This window comes from Balaenoptera ricei, chromosome 1 (assembly GCF_028023285.1).
Source record: "Balaenoptera ricei isolate mBalRic1 chromosome 1, mBalRic1.hap2, whole genome shotgun sequence".
Taxonomy (NCBI): domain Eukaryota; kingdom Metazoa; phylum Chordata; class Mammalia; order Artiodactyla; family Balaenopteridae; genus Balaenoptera; species Balaenoptera ricei.
In genome coordinates this window covers 117,995,032-118,011,744 of record NC_082639.1, presented here as the reverse complement: position 1 = coordinate 118,011,744, position 16,713 = coordinate 117,995,032, and the positions used below count along the sequence as shown (strand labels likewise).

The 16,713-nt window shown below is 51.7% G+C and overlaps 1 protein-coding gene across 1 annotated transcript; it reads left to right on the top strand.

The window, feature by feature from the left end:
• The first annotated feature begins 2,036 nt into the window (after positions 1-2,036).
• On the top strand, positions 2,037-9,471 carry ADAMTS4 (ADAM metallopeptidase with thrombospondin type 1 motif 4). Its single transcript, XM_059902869.1, has 9 exons — positions 2,037-3,074; positions 4,182-4,505; positions 4,757-4,889; positions 5,450-5,620; positions 6,348-6,634; positions 6,742-6,928; positions 7,182-7,357; positions 8,295-8,470; positions 8,966-9,471. The coding sequence occupies exons 1-9, from the start codon at positions 2,451-2,453 to the stop codon at positions 9,390-9,392; spliced, it is 2,505 nt and encodes an 834-aa protein (XP_059758852.1). The 5' UTR covers positions 2,037-2,450; the 3' UTR covers positions 9,393-9,471.
• The last annotated feature ends 7,242 nt before the right edge of the window (positions 9,472-16,713 follow it).

Sequence of the window (16,713 nt, the reverse complement as noted above, 5' to 3'; positions counted from 1 at the left end):
TGAGGGAGGAGGATGTGGGGACTGCATTTATTTGCCCTAATCCAGCCTAGGAGAAGTCAGGATAGACTCCGGGCTGCTTGGCCCTAGGGGCAACTTGAGCTGGAACTAGGGTGAGGGATCCTGGGGGGCTGCCTAGGACACGGCATCTTTTGTGCCTTCTCCCTGCTGCCAGCACTCCCCACACACACTGCTGCTGTTACTCTAAGGCCTTTTGTCTCTCACTGCTTACTCGCCCCCTTTGTCCTCATCTCAGATGCGGGTGAAAAGGGGCAGTAAGAGTCCTCTGGTGATAGCTCCTCTTGCCCCTGCCCCTTCTGGTCTCCCATCCTTTGTCTGACTCCTGCAGCACCAACCCCCTCCACTTAGGACCAGGGTCAGGGCATGTGGTGGGTCCTGCAGTCAGAAGGGGGTGGGTGATACAGGAAGTGATGGTCACCAGGGCAGGTATTAGCAACCTGAGCAGGAAGGGAGTGGAAAAGGAAGTATTTTGGCGGATGGGATGTGGAGAACAGGAGGTGACTAGGCAGAGAGTGAATAGAGGAATGGGGGCAGGGGCAGGTGGTCTGCCTCTGGGAAAGGAAAGTGCTGACTGTACTCTCCTTCCTGGGGATATCCTGGGGAAAGGAGTGGCCATAGCATGGGGTGAGCAGAAATTGCCCCTACTTCTGAACCCTTTCCTTCCTTGTCTTGAGAATCCACCCCCAAGACTTCTTTGCTGAGTTCTCTCCAGTCCCAAACGAAGGGAATCATTTTGCTTCCTTTCCCTAACATTACCTCTTCCTCCCCAAGCACTCTCTCCATCCCAGGCACTGGGTTCCTGTTTCTCTCAGTTCCCTAATTTTCCTGTACACACAATGCTGCAACCACCCTCTCCCTGTCCCATGGGGAATGAGAAATAAAAGATTACTAGATATTCCAGGAACCACTGGGTTCTTAGGACAAGGTGGGGCCGAAAAGGGGAACCAGGTGGGGATTCCCTCTGATGGATTGGCATAGGGTACTTCTGGGTTCCTGAGAAAGCATGTCTTTCCTGTGCTGGGGTCTGGCTGACTTGAGGCTGGGGGAGGGTTTAGGGCAGTTGGGAGTGGGTAGGAGCAGGGCCAAGAGCCTGGGGGAAGCTACTGGGAGCCGGGCCAGGGAAATGGGGAGTCAGGAAGTGGGGAGGGGAGCTCTGGGGGGAATGGAGGCTGGAGGCAGAATGGCCGTCTGGGCTTCTGAGGGGGCGGGGAATGGTAATTCAGGAAAGGGGATCCTGAGGGAGAGAAGAGACGTTAGGGAAGAGGAGGTGCCACCCTAGATCTTCCTTCTATAAAAGAAAGAGTCGTTAACCCCTCCTGCCTTGTCCTCTGCCGGCTCCATGTGCCCATTCTAAGCAGACTCATATCCTACCTTTGGACAGTACACTGCCTGATCACCGTCTTCTTGCCTGCCCCTTCTCCCTGCCTCCTGTACTCTCTCCAGCTGCTTGGTCCCATCCTGAGCAGTGTCAAGCCACCTCCTTTCTTTGTTCTGCCCTCTTGATGCTTCCTTACCTGTTCCCCACCCTCTTTCCCTGGCAGCTCACTCAGTTCCCTCGGCCCTGGAAACCAGCCTCTAGGGGCATCATGAGGGATCCCTGAGAAAAGGGAGGATGTGCCAGGTTAGACAGTGGGAGCTAGAATTCTCCTGGGACCATGGTCCTTTCTTCGCGTGTTTTCCAGGGCCTTTCTCTGACTTCCTACCCCTCCTGGGGCTCTGTCCCACCAAAAAGGGAAAGAGACAGCTGAGAGCCGACTGTGGGGTTTGGGAAAAGGCTATGTCATCAGCTGGCCCAGTGCCTATGATCCATCCGGCTGCTAGAGATTCCCCTCCCCTGGGCAAGTCCCATTTTTTTTTAAAGGAAAACAAAAACTAGATTTTTGGGAAGCAATGAAACACCCATCTGAGTCCTACCACCAGAGCTCCTGGCTGAATGGCTTATAGCTCAGCCAATCGTAGTGACTCAGGATGCTTAAAAGAGCTGGCGCGGAGAAAGGCTGGGAAGAACTCACAGGGAGACCCACAGACACATAGACACGGGAGAGAGAGGAGGAGAAAGACAGAAACAAAGGCACGGCGGAAGGAGGCAGAGAGAGGACAGGCACAGAAGCGAAGCCAGACAGAGTCTGAGGGAGTGCAAAGGGAGAGGCCAGAGAAGCTGCAGAAGACACAGGCAGGGAGAAACAAAGATCCAGGAGAGGAGGGTGTGGGAGGAGAGTTTGGAGGAACCAGACCACTAGGCACCTCTCCTAAGCCTAAGGGCCAAGTTTTCTCCATCTCCTCTGAAGGTCCCCAGACCCTCTGAAAATTCTGCCTCTGACCCTGGCAGGGGTCCGAGCGCCCAGGCTGCAGAGAGGAGCTTTCCAAAGCCAGGGCGGGGAGGACTTGGTGCCCAGACGGCCTCAGTCCCTCCCAGCTTCAGCACCAGTGCCATGTCCCGGACGGACTCGCATCCCGGGAGGGGCTTGGCGGAGTGCTGCCTGTGGGGAATCCAACCCCGCCTGCTGCTCCCCACCGTGCCCGTCTCCGGGCCGCTTCTGCTGCTGCTGGCCTCCCTTCTGCCCTCAGCCTGGCCGGCCAGCCCCCTGCCCCGGGAGGAGGAGATCGTGTTTCCAGAGAAGCTCAACGACAGCGTCCTGCCTGGTTTGGGCACCCCTGCCAGGCTGTTGTACCGCTTGCCGGCCTTTGGGGAGATGCTGCTACTAGAGCTGGAGCAGGACCCCGGCGTGCGGGTGGAGGGGCTGACGGTGCAATACCTGGGCCGGGCGCCTGAGCTCCTGGGCGGGGCAGAGCCGGGCACCTACCTCACTGGCACCATCAATGGAGATCCGGAGTCGGTGGCATCTCTGCACTGGGATGGGGGAGCTCTGTTAGGGGTGCTGCAGTATCGAGGGACCGAACTCCACATCCAGCCCCTGGAAGGAGGCACCCCTAACTCTGCTGGTGGGCCTGGGGCTCACATCCTACGCCGGAAGAGTCCTGCCAGCGGCCAGGGCCCCATTTGCAACGTCCAGGCTCCTCCCGGGAACCCCAGTTCCAGCCCACGAAGAGCCAAGGTAGGCAGCCCTGGAGTCTGTGTCCTGCAGTGTCCTCCTGCCATGTCTGTCCTACTGACCCCTATTCACCTTCTCTCCACCCACTTCCACTTCTGGCCAGTCTGCTGCTTCCCTCCCTTCTGCCTGCCTTTTCTCTTTCCACTGGCCTCCTTTCCTGGGAAGGCTCTGGCTTTTCCCTGCCCCAACCCTTCTCCTAGCCAGACCGCTGATCCCAAGGGGATTCCCAGAGGTGGGTCAGAGACTCTATGCTGGGAATGACCGCTCTCCCTCCCCACCCTGACCCTGCCTGGCCATGGCATCCTACTGGCACCGTCCCCAACAATGAGGCCCTCCTGATAGCCCCTTGGCCTTGACTCTTTTCTGGGCCTCAAATTTGATTTTCACCACCAGCTAAAGGAGTGAGGTTTGAGGCCCAAGAGATTGGCCTCTGGCTTCTGATGCTGTCTTCAAAATTGTTCTGGCAAACTGCAAACTAGGGCAGGAGTGGACCGGGGAGGAAAGGCATCCTGAACCCCCTTCTGGTCTGTCCCCTTCCCACATTGTGGACTGACTGCAAGGCTGCCTGAGGCTCCGTCCTTTCCTCCCTCCCACTCCCAGTCTCCCCCCTTCTTCCCTTCCTTCCTCCCTCCCTCTCTAGCTTTAATCCAGACCAGACGCTCCCTCCACACCCGCCACGCTGAGATCTGGCCCTGGCCCTAGCTGCTGACTGAATTGTTCCTCCAACCACACAGGGCAGACACGTTGCAGCCCAGCCCTCTAGCCTCAGTCCTGCAGCCCCAGACACACTCAGGCCTGGGGGACCCCAAAGTCCCTCCCAGAGGCAGTCCCAGCTGCTTTTCACCTCTTGGGCCCACATAGCCCTGGGACGTGGCATCCCCATCCCCTCCCCTTCTCAGAACCAGCAGATGATTTCTCAGCATTACCACAAAAGCCCTGGGATTTGGAGTTGGGGGGGAGGCCCCACCAAGACCCATCAGGAATCCCGTGGGATGTATGTGGCCCAGCTGCATCTGCTGAGTTCCAGACCCAGGAAGTAAGGGAGGGGAGAAGTGATCCATGGGTCTGGGAGGCTATTTCAGGATCCTCCTCCCCCTTTTTCCTCTCCAGCGCTTTGCTTCACTGAGTAGATTTGTGGAGACCCTGGTGGTGGCAGATGACAAGATGGCGGCATTTCACGGTGGTGGGCTAAAGCGCTACCTGCTGACGGTCATGGCAGCGGCGGCCAAGGCCTTCAAGCACCCAAGCATCCGCAACCCTGTCAGCTTGGTGGTGACTCGGCTAGTGATTCTGGGGCCAGGTGAGGAAGGGCCCCAAGTAGGACCCAGTGCCGCCCAGACCCTGCGCAGCTTCTGTGCCTGGCAGCGAGGACTCAACACCCCCGAGGACTCGGACCCTGACCACTTTGACACAGCCATTCTGTTTACCCGTCAGGTGAGGCCCCAATCAGCACCTCAGGCCATGCACTGCACAACTCCAAGAAGCACCACTGCACAGACTGTGATGTAAATGGTGCCCCTGGAGTTGTTCCACCTGGTGCCTGGCCCCAGCCACACTGCCAGTGCTATCTGGGCCCTGACGGTGCTGGATACGCAGTGCCCAGTTCTCCACTAATCTGGATCTCAGCTCAATGGACGCTGGTGTCTTGGTTCCTCATGTGTTGTCTCTGATCTCCCTCTCCACAGGACCTGTGTGGGGTCTCTACTTGTGACACTCTAGGCATGGCTGATGTGGGCACTGTGTGTGACCCAGCTCGGAGCTGTGCTATCGTGGAGGATGATGGGCTCCAATCAGCCTTCACTGCTGCTCATGAACTGGGTAAGGTGGGGGTGGGGTCATGGGGCACCTGTGATGAGTGAGAGAGCTATCAGGGGTGAGGTGAGGGGACAGTGAGCTCACCGGGGTACAAATGCAGGTCACAAGGTGTTTCTTCCTTTTCCCCAGGCCTAGGTCCAGGGCCGTTACCCTTCTCTGCTCCGGATGTAGACAAACATTTAGATTTTTCTATTAAATGAGATAGTGTGTAGGAATCTACTGTGAACTGTGTGTGTGTGTTTGGAGGGGAGGTGGCACAGTACTGAGAGAGATTATTCACAAGAGTCAGTGATAGAGTGGATGGAATCAGGGTTGGGAATGTTGACTATAAGGAAAAGTGGGTAGGGAGGGGTCCTGAGTGTATCATGGGGAGAGGGGAGACAGAGCAAGGGGGGCTACATATTGAGAAGCCCTTGGAGCACCAGAAAGAGATTCGGGGGCAAGTTGGGATGGGGAATGGATCTGACCATCCGTAGCTGCACCCAGGCTTATGATGGGCCTGCAACCCCCTGAGGGCACAGGGATGAGACCCTTGGACCCTAACAGGGCCTCTGCTCCCACAGGCCATGTCTTCAACATGCTCCATGACAACTCAAAGCCATGTGTTGGTCTGAATGGGCCTGGGAGTACCTCCCGCCATGTCATGGCTCCTGTGATGGCTCACGTGGATCCCGAGGAGCCCTGGTCCCCCTGCAGTGCCCGCTTCATCACTGACTTCCTGGACAATGGCTATGGTAAGCAGATGGCACTCCCCTTTCCCTGTGCAGGACCCAGTTCCTGCCCCCCACTGTACTTTCTCTTCTGCTGCATTTCACATGGGCCAAATTGACTCCTTCCAATGTGCCTCCTCTGCAGTGTGGGATGGGGTGAGAAATGCTGCTGCCTTTGTGTGGCTCCCACTTCCTCTCAGAATAAATAGCACAGCTACAAGATGCAAGTTTTGGCTCAAAAGAATTAGAACTGACCTTCTAAGGGCCACAACTATCCAACACTGGAAGGGGCTAGTTGTGAAAGGAGGTGACTGCCTTGTCACTTGAGGTGTGCATGCCGAGCAGTATGACTATGATGGGCAGGGCTGTTGATGAGAAGCAGACTCAAGAATTCTGTAGCTGGTTAGGACAGGTAGGAAGATCTAGTGCTTTGAGTTCCTATCCTGATCCTGTTCTTTAGATGTGTGTAGATGTGTGACTGTAAGTTACCTCACTTCTGTGTAGCTGATCTGTAAAATATGCATAATAACGGTAACTACCTCATAGGCTTTGGCCATGATTAAACACGATACTGTTGGTCAAGCATTTAGCCAATGTTCATCACATAATAAGCATTGAATAAATTTAGCTGCTATTTAAAGCTTCTTCCAGTCCTAGAATTTGGATTTTAGGATCTATCAGGCCCTGGGGAGCCCAAGGCTGGCACCCCTTCAACCTACTGGTGACTTCATACCCCTGCCTCTTTTCCCAGGGCACTGTCTCTTAGACAAGCCAGAGGCTCCCCTGCATCTGCCTGTGACTTTCCCCGGCAAGGACTATGATGCTGACCGCCAGTGCCAGCTGACCTTTGGGCCTGACTCACGCCATTGTCCGCAGCTGCCGCCGCCCTGTGCTGCCCTCTGGTGCTCTGGCCATCTCAATGGCCACTCCATGTGCCAGACCAAGCATTCACCCTGGGCTGATGGTACCCCCTGTGGGCCTGCACAGGCCTGTATGGGTGGCCGCTGCCTCCACGTGGACCAGCTCCAGGACTTCAATGTGAGATCCCAAGGGCAGGGGAGGGGCAGAGGGCCTGGGGGAGTAGGGGGTAGCCCTGAGCCCAAGAGAGTGTATTTATCCCACTCTTCCGTTCTGTCCTTCTGCAGATCCCACAGGCTGGTGGCTGGGGCCCCTGGGGATCATGGGGTGACTGCTCTCGGAGCTGTGGAGGTGGTGTCCAGTTCTCTTCCCGGGACTGCACACGGCCCATCCCCCGGAATGGTGGCAAGTACTGTGAGGGCCGCCATACCCGCTTTCGTTCCTGCAATACCCAGGACTGCCCAACTGGCTCAGGTAAGGAGTGGGAGGGATGGGAGCCTTGGGAGGGATTGGTAGGACAGAAAGGGCTGTCCCTTGAGTTCAGGGACCAAGGAGGTGTTGACTGTCCCTGCTGTTGAGGGGGGTGACTTTACCCTTCAGGAAAGTGACAGGTAGTCTGTGGGGGAGAGAGCTGCCATGCTGTCTGGAGGTCTGAGAGGCTAGGTGGAGGGGCTGGTGGGGCGGCGTGAGGAGAGAGGGGCTCTGACTGTCCATTTTAACCCTACAGCACTGACCTTCCGTGAAGAGCAGTGTGCTGCCTACAACCACCGCACTGACCTCTTCAAGAACTTCCCAGGGCCCATGGACTGGGTTCCTCGCTACACAGGTGTGGCGCCCCGGGACCAGTGCAAACTCACCTGCCAGGCCCGGGCACTGGGCTACTACTATGTGCTGGAGCCACGGGTGAGGACCAGGATGCCCCAGGGCCCTGTCTAAGCTCACACACTGCCCAAGCCGCCCTCTACTGTCTGATGGCAGAGATCCCAAACAGCACTATTGCTGGCGTTCCCACAGCCATGCCCAGCCAGCCCAGGGGTCCACTCAGACTTCTCTGTCCGTGGGTATTTAGAAAACTAGCCCTGGACTCTGGATAAGTTGCCAATCAGGCAGCTCTAGCCTATCCCATTTCCCTTGGTTTCTTTCCCTCTCTCTCTCCCATCTTCCAGTGCTCCATTTTGTGAGAATGGAAGTGTGTGGACTTTTGGGCACTTCTCTGCCCCCTTCCCATGGGCTCCTCTGGCAAATTACAGTGGTGGCCTCATTGAGCTCATGGATGGCCAGTCCCTCACTGGACAGGCCTCCTGGAGACAGCGATGTCCCTGCACCCCCTCTCTGTGATAGGGCCCTGGGTTGAGGCTGAAGAAGGAAGAACAAGCCTAGCAGTTTTGCATCCTTCACCTCTGTTCTGGGGAGAATGCCTGCAGGTTGACTGCCCTCTAGTGTCCAGCTGGGACGGTACCACCAAGATTTAGGGCTTGGTGTTGCGACTCGGACCAGCAATTCCCCTGTTGGCTTCTCTGCTTGCCAGCTGTGTAACCTTAGGGCAAGCTCCTAATCTTTCTAAACCTCAGTGTTCCATCTCTACAAACCTCAAATAGTGGTTGTGAGATTTATATAGCACTTAGCACAGTGCCTAATTCACAGTGAGTGCTCTGAAAATGGTGGCTTTTATGATTATCATCCCTTACAGTGGCTGGGGTTCCCTCCACACTCCATCCACATTCTCTCCCTCACGCAACTTTTCTGGCATCCCCTCCCTGATGGGATATGGGTCTTGTTCGATTTACCAGCCCGTTTTGACTAAGGAAGACCCTTTCATCACTCCCTCTCTTCTCCTCAGGTGGTAGATGGGACGCCCTGTTCCCCAGACAGCTCCTCAGTCTGTGTCCAGGGCCGCTGCATCCATGCCGGCTGTGACCGCGTCATTGGCTCCAAAAAGAAATTTGACAAGTGCATGGTGTGCGGTGGGGATGGTTCTAGCTGCAGCAAGCAGTCTGGCTCCTTCAGAAAATTCAGGTTCATTCACTATTTATTTCCTCCTCCCACCTTCCGGGACGCTGTTCTGGGCCCTGGGGATACAGAGGTGAATTCAACACTGCTTCTCCTCTCAAAGAGCTGACGTACAGTCTAGTAGGGGAGACAGACGAGTACGCAGTTACAGCGCAGTGTCCCACCTGCTCAAAGGTGCCAGCCTGGGCTGCTGTGAGGGCACTTGTGGGCATCAGGGAAGGCTTCCCAGGAGGTGACCTCCCTTCTGGAGGAAGAATAGGAATTGCACAGGCACCAAGGAGGCGGGGCTTAGATGGGCACCTCAGTAAGGGGGCAGCAGGTGTAAAGGCCCAGAGAGAAGAGGAAGGAGGGCACATTTGCATGTAGCTCAGATCTAGGCTGGACAGCTCACGTAGGTCTGGGGAGACAACCTTCTACACACATACAGTCATACAAACACAGCTCAGAAAGGCTGAGAGGATTCAGGAAGATGCTGAGTTCTCCTCTACTCCTTGCACACAGGTACGGATACAACAATGTGGTCACCATCCCTGCAGGGGCCACCCACATCCTGGTCCGGCAGCAGGGTACCCCTGGTGTCCGGAGCCTCTACCTGGCCCTGAAGCTCCCCGATGGCTCCTATGCCCTCAATGGTGAATACACGCTGATACCCTCCCCCACAGACGTGGTCCTGCCCGGGGCAGTCAGCTTGCGCTACAGCGGGGCCACTGCAGCCTCGGAGACACTGTCCGGCCACGGGCCCCTGGCTCAGCCCTTAACGCTGCAGGTCCTGGTGGCTGGCAACCCCGAGAATGTACGCCTCCGCTACAGCTTCTTCGTGCCCTGGCCAGCCCCTTCAACGCCACGCCCCCCTCCCCAGGACTGGCTGCACCGCAAGGCCCAGATTCTGGAGATCCTCCGGCGGCGCTCCTGGGCGGGCAGGAAATAACCTCACCGTCCCGGCTGCCCTTTCTGGGCACCGGGGCCTCGGACTTGGCTGGGAGAATGAGGGGGCTCGGCAGCTGTCTCGCAACGAGACACAGTGGGGGAGGGGCTGTGGTGTGAGCCCGCCCCTCCTCTCTGCCCTACCGAGCAGGCTGGCCCTGCCCGGGTTTCCTGCCCTGGATGGCTGGTGGATGGAAGGGGCTGGGAGATAGTCCCCTATCTAAACTGCCCCCTCTGCCCTGCTGGTCACAGGAGGGAGGGGGAAGGCAGGGTAGACCCCGGTTGTATTTATTTAGTATTTATTCACTTTTATTTAGCACCAGGGAAGGGGATGAGGGCCAGGGTCCTGGGGAAACTGACGCCCTGCCCTCATAGCCCTCACCCTGTCTAGGAAATCCAGGGTGGTGGTGATAGGCGTAAGTGATCTGTGTGTGTGTGAGAGAGAAGATGTGTGTGTGTGTGTGCGTGTGTGTATGAGGTTCCTCCTGCCCAGCTTTCCTCTCCCTGAATTTTATTTTCTGGGAAAGGAAGAGTCAAGGGTAGGATAGGCCTTCAGGGAGTAAGGGATTATCATATTTTTAAATATAAATTGAATTCTGCTATTTATGTGCTCCTTTTGGAGTCAGACAGATGTGGGTTGCACCCTGGCTCCACATCTCTGAACACTAGTTTCCTCATTTGACAATAATAATACCTCCCTTGGAAATTTGTTATAAGGATTAATGTAAATAAAGAACTAGCATAATGCCTAGCACTTGGTAAGTGCTCAACAAATGTCAGCTGCTGTCAGTTATTATTATCACCACCTTACCGTCCTGGGCTCCACTGTCCATGGAGTCTGCAGTGCATTTGAAGGTGGCAAAGATCTGCATCAGTGGTGCCTGCCCTTGTCCCCAGGCCCAATTCCTTTGGTTGGCAGAGCCCTAGCCTGGATTCTGAAGGACTGTCAGAGAAAGGACAGTTCTGTCCCTGATCTCTGGAGGATCCCAACCACATGGAGGCGTAATAAACACTTGGCTACAAGCACAATTGACAAGAACACGAATGTGAAAGATAACTACAACATCTACCGTCAAAACAAACAAGCGCTTAGTAATGAGAGTGCTAGTTGAGGGGGTTGTGGGGAGCTGTTATAGAAAGAGCACTGGAGCCGGGAGCCCATGGGTCTGAATCTAAGTTGGGGTTCAGCGTCTTCCTAGCTGGTAGTGGTGGGTAAGTCACGGATGTTGAGCCTTAGGTTGCTCATGTGTGTAATGGGGCTAAAATATACCTGTTCCCACAGGGTTGTTCTGAACAAATGTTACCATATTTTCAAAATAGTGAAGGCTGTACCCATGTGAGAAAATAGTGAAGGCTGCACCCATGTGAGAGGTTATCCTTATGACTACTGAGTGACTGGGACAGGGTCCCCAGAATCAACCAGTGTAAACCCAGCAGACTTCTTTGAAGATGTGATGTTAGAATGGAATTTAATAAGAGGAGTAGGGGATAGTCAGGAGGGCAAAAAAAAAAAGACATGGAGAGGGAGCTGAGGTGAGGGGGAGCCAGGTGTTCAGTGGTGGCGGAAATCAGTTCTACTTTTCCTTCTGAGCAGGTGACTTTGCTTAAGGGAACAGGGTTGGGAAAGGGTGGCAGGTGGACCCTGCAAGAATTTAGAGTCTTGCCTGGTAGTAGCAGGACTGCTAGGGATCGGAGAAGGGCTGAATGTGGAGGTGAGGGAGGAACTATAGGTAAAGAAGACCCTGAGGAGGGAGTGGAAGCGGGGGAAACGGGGGAACTAGGGGTGCTTCACTCTGCCATAGTAGCTCTTAGCTGGGCTGCCCAATACTGCTCGGGATATAGTGCTGGGACTAGGGGATTAAGGCAAGCCATGGAGAGTGTAGCAGTTGTGTGCATCTGCTCACTGGGGCTGGGCTTCGCTGCTCAAGTTCTGTACGAGGTAGCGCCTTACACAGTGCCCTGGACTTTGTGCCACCGAGCATGGCACTTACTCCCTTGGCAGCACTGGGAACAGGGCAGCCCCCTACTCTGCTCAGCTTCTTTTATTCCGTATGCATGGCCCCCACTGCTGTGCTTGGGCCCAGGCCCTTCCTCCTGTCCTCCTACCAACCAGGCTACAGGAGGGAGAAACAGGAGAGTGGGACAAGGCCAGAGCGATCTTCAACTATTTCATCTGATTAGCAAAATTGGACCACCAATAACATGTTTATAGACAGACCTTAATACTATGAGCTGATGGTACAATAAGCAGAGTTCTGTGCTAAGTAGATGTAAAGTACAAACGCAAACAATACACAAAGATTCTCACTGCCGTCTGGGGGAAGGTTCTGTACTATACCTCCACAAAGAGAAACATTGGATGGTACAAAGAACTGTACGATAAGGGCAAATTGACCTGTACAGAGATTGATGCCTGGGCTTAATGGGCTATGAGGGTTAAGGAGGGTGAGTCTTGGGCTGGACCTTGAGGAACAGGTAATCATGATAGCCCTTCTTACGTTTCTTTAGTGCCGACAGTAATAAATCACTTCTATCCATTATTTTAAGAGAAAGCCCTTTACTCACTGAGTAGGCTTCTGACTGCCATGAAGCAGTTTTTCCTGGAAAGTTACTGAGTTTAGAGGCTACCTGTGTGATTGGGTGTTGGGGTGGGGGGCGGGGAGGCATACAGTGAAAGAGAAGAGAAGAGAGAGCTGCTCCTCAAAGAGAATTGATGGGTATCCTGGCCCTAAATCCCTAGCAAGGCCTCACCCCTTCCTGGAATGTTCTCGCCCATACCACCCTTCCCAGACCCAGGCTGTAGACTGCCTAATATCCTGATGTCAGGAGTGAACAAGTTCTTGCTATGGATGTGGGGAGGGCATACCTCCCTCAAAGAGCCAAGATGAGCTCTGACTCCTCAGTCGGCCCACTTATTGCCTTCATGGGCCTGAGCTGGGGTGTGGGTGTACAAGCAGGAGGAGAAACAGGAATAACAGGAAGGAAGAAGGCATGGAGACAGTTCAAGTATCTGGTCCTTAAGGGAAAAAGAATGGTGATGAGCTGGAGGAAGAAGACTAGGTGACTGCTGAGAGAGCCCCGTCCCTGCAGAAGTTCAAGGAGAGATGGACAACTATTTTATGGGATGGCAAGTGTGCCTGTGTGTTCAAGGTGGGGGAAGAGGTCGAAGCAATAACTGTGAGTTGGGCCAGTTTCTTTAAGTTCTTTCTGTCCCTGAGATTCTCGACTTCAGTGATTGGAGCGGAGGAAATCTGGGCATTTGTCCAACCCCTGTTTGTGTGGTGGGGGTGGGAGAGCCAGCATTCCTGAGGGGTGCCGTGGGAGCAACTACTCGGTTACATTTCTACTCCATCTCTGGCTCCACTTCTTTATAATCTCCATACGGTATTACAGTGTTTTGTTTTCTAAAATACCAGATTGATAGTAATTGACAAAACCAGCATCCCATTGGTCAGACTTGTGGAGGAGGAAGGGGGAAGAAAGTAGAACTTAATGTGGTAACATTTTATTGGCTCAGAGGATGCTTCTGAACCAGTTGAACACCTTCCCTATTGACTGTCGCTGGGGGCAAGCTAAAATCATTGGCAGCAAGAGTAACCAGCTGACAGCTGTGGGAAACCACCAGTTCTAAAAATGCTCAGAAAGAGGCAGATGAGGGGAGGGGGGGAACAACAATACCGAACAACTTCCTCAGATAGGACCTTATATGGGGACAGGCCCAGAGAACTTAAGTAGCTTTAGGAAGGAAAGGGAGGGGAGGAAGTATAGATTGAAGGCATCCCTCACAATCTTTGGGCAACCAATAACAGGCCCTACAAACCCAGTAATAAACAAATACACAAACAGTGACACACATTGACGTACACATGTCCAACTCCATAGAGATACATTAGCACATTCTCTTGATAATGTAGATGCAAATAAGCATTGAGAAGCTGAAAATGTGAGAACTGGGGCCTGAAAATGGGTCAGAGAAAATATATTAATTGACCTAATTCCCCAGTGAGAATGAATTGTTCACCCCACTTATTTGTTCAATAAATAAGCCATTATGTTATAAACTAGAATCAAATCATTCTCTCACAGTGTCTGGAAAGGGCACAGATTTTTGGAGTCAGACTGAATCTAAGCTTTGCAAGAGCCAAGATGTAATGGCATGATCTTAAATTACTTGATCTCTGTGAGCCTCAGTTTCTTTATCTGTAAAATGGGTATATTACCACCTGCGTTATGGAGAGGTTGTCAGAACTTAAGAATATAATGATGTAAATGCTTGACCCTGTGTGTGGCTTCTAGTAAGTGTCAATACATGCTGATTCTCTTCCCCTCAAATCTCTTCCGTTCCCTGTTCCCTTCCCACTCCTGCATTAGCATGAGAAAATAAGTATACCAAGGAACTTTCTAGGTCAGATCTAAAATAGGCTATTTTGTAGAATTTGTGCCAAAAGTTCTAGGTTACTTTCAGGGGATAATAAAAAGGAAGACATGGTCTCTGTCCTCAGAGAGTTCATAGTCTGGTGGCTAAGACAGTCAGGTAAGACAAAGATTCCAGACCTGTGTGATAGGTGCCATGATAGAAGAGGGGCATAGAATATGGGGTCAAGGAAGTGTTCCTGGAGGAGGTGCCTGCCTCCCCTTCTAGAAGTAAGCTATAAGGGCTTTTGGAGAGTAGGGTAGTGGTGGAAGAAAAAAGAACTTCTGCTTGCTAGGTCAGCTCCCAGGCTCTGCTCTGTTATGCAAAATCAAAGTAAAGTGAACAGACTTGAAGCTGGTGGATAATTCTGTAAGCAACTGAGTCGAGTTGGAAGGCGTAGTTTTGGGGAGAAGCTACCATCTCGGCAGAAAATGTTAAGTGGGGGAGAGAGGATTTTAAAGACATTGAGCTGTGTATTAAAATGTGCTCCTGCTTCACTCTCCCCTCCCCCGTGCCTCTGATGTTTCCTTGAGAAACTAAGTAGAGATTTAAATTATGTTAAATTAGTCTTTTTATTACTAGACTGGGTTTCTTCTGTTATGTTGTGTGTCATGACCGGGCCTCTAGGGGCCCCAGGATTTATTCAGAATACAGAAAGATAGGATGTTGTGGTGGAAACCAGCATATAAGAATTTAAGGTTTCAGAAACTAGCAATTCTAGGGGATGACTAAGCCCAGGATGTGGCCAGGGTGAAAAGGAGTAGAGATGAAGGTTCTTGAAAACAGGGAGCTTGCAAATGAATGTAGAGGAGTTATTAGAAGATGGTAGATAGGAGGGATAAGAAGGTGAAGGTCAGTTTTATAAGAGTAGGACACCGTGGACGAGCAGAGGCTGAGGAAGTGCCCTCTAGAAGAACTACATTTCAATTTTCTGTATGTGTGTCTTTTCCACTACACAGTGAGATCTTTTAAAAAAAAATGAGGGCTTTTACTTGGCTCTTACTTGGTGCTCAAAATCAGATGTATTGAATATCTGCTGTCTGCTGGCCCTTTTCCATAATTCTCACTAATTATCACAAAACCACTTAAGATGGGTTCACTGTGTGGATGAAACCCAGAGAGTGTATTGCTGAACATTACACAGCCAGTGGGTTTCAAAGCTGCCGTTGTATTCAAATCCAGTATTATCTAATTCTGAGCCTCCATAGGCACCTCAAACTCATGAGTTCCAAAGTTTAACTTGTCATCTCCACTGTTTCTCCCAAATGTGCCTCTTCTAAGTTTTGTTTCTCATTAAATGTCGCCATCATCCACCCAGTGGTCCACATTAGAAATCTGGGAGTCGAGACCTCCCTGGTGGTCCAATGGTTAAGACTCTGCGGTCGCAATGCAGGGGGCCCAGGTTCTATCCCTGGTCAGGGAACTAGATCCCACATGCCACAACTAAGACCAGGCACAGCCAAATTAATCAATCAATCAATCAATTAATTAATTAATTTTTAAAAAGATATCCGGGAGTCCTCTTGGAGTCTTCTAACTCCCTGACTTGACACATCCAGCCAATCACCAAGTCCTATTTGCCTCCTAAAAGTTCTCAAAGGTGTCCTCTTCCTTCCAGTCCCACTGATATTACCTCGTTTTGCATGAGTTTCATCTCACTCCTGGATTGCTGTGGTAACCTCCTGAATAGGTCCCTGCTTCCAGTCTTGACCACTCCAATAATGCTCCACATTTCCACCAGAGTAAAATTCCTAGTTCTGATCGTAGCATTCTCTGTTTAGAGCACTTTAAGGCTTTCTTCTTGCCCACAGGATAAAACTCAATCTCTTTTAATGTGGTTTATGGAGTCTTTCATTATCTGGCACCTATTTACCTCTTCAGTTTCCTCTTTCACCATTCCCCTGACTCTATCGTTTAGCCTATTGATCCATTTTTTTAATTTCCCCAACTCCCTAATTTGTTCCTCATTTCCAGACTTTTGCACTATGGTTTCCTGTGTCTAGAACACTATTCATCGGTTAAAAGATAATTTTCAGAAAAGGGTAAAATTATGACTCTCACACTGTTAAAGAAAAAATTATTCTGACACTTGTTAAAATGGTAAGAAAGACTTTATTCAGGACTACTGCAATAGGTGACAAGGCTATCCCAATCAGAGAGAGATTGGGTTCAACTCTGAATACAGTTAAGGACAGGTGGATAGTTATAGCCAATAAGCAGAATGAGTCAGTAGATGGAAAATTACATCAAGAGTAAGGAGACTCTTGCTCAACCAACTTAGAATTCTTGCTAAAGGCAGGCCAGGGTGATCAGAAATTAAGGGTGAGGGGATTCTTGCTAAACTGACTTAGCAGGATTCTTGCTAAAAACGGCTACAGGCCCAGGGATGAGGCCTATTAGAAAAGAGGGCTCAAGGGAGCCTGTCTAAAATTTGGTCAAGGAGAGAGTTTTTGTCAATACACGTATAAAAATGAACACCTGTTAAAGATTTATTTAACTCATAAGGAAACCAGATGTTATAACTAGTTAAAAAAACCAAAAAATCTAAGGAACAGACATTTACAGAACAGAAATACAGAAATATGAAAATGAGAGGCAAAATTGTTTTGTTTTGTTTTGTTTTTCCCACAATGCGGGGGGGAGGGGAGTCGGGGGTTAATTGAAACTCTCTCAGACAGGACAGAATTTGCATGTGGATCAGTTAACCTACACAGAATTGTAAAATAGCTCCATGGAGACGGAATCTTATGAAACAGAAGGACATGCTATAGAAAAGTCCTTCAGGCTTCCCATTAGCCATCACTTCTGCGAAACCTTTCCCAAACTTCAACTTGTGAATGAGGTGCAATTTTTAGGCTATCATATTTATCACACTATATTGTGTACAACTACCCTGCCCCCCTCCATCCCC

Coding starts and splice junctions, on each gene's coding strand:
- ADAMTS4 (XM_059902869.1), top strand. CDS start 2,451: ATGTCCCGGACGGACTCGCATCCCGGGAGGGGCTTGGCGGAGTGCTGC. Junction 6,635..6,741: donor ACCAGCTCCAGGACTTCAAT/GTGAGATCCCAA, acceptor GTCCTTCTGCAG/ATCCCACAGGCTGGTGGCTG. Junction 8,471..8,965: donor GGCTCCTTCAGAAAATTCAG/GTTCATTCACTA, acceptor CCTTGCACACAG/GTACGGATACAACAATGTGG.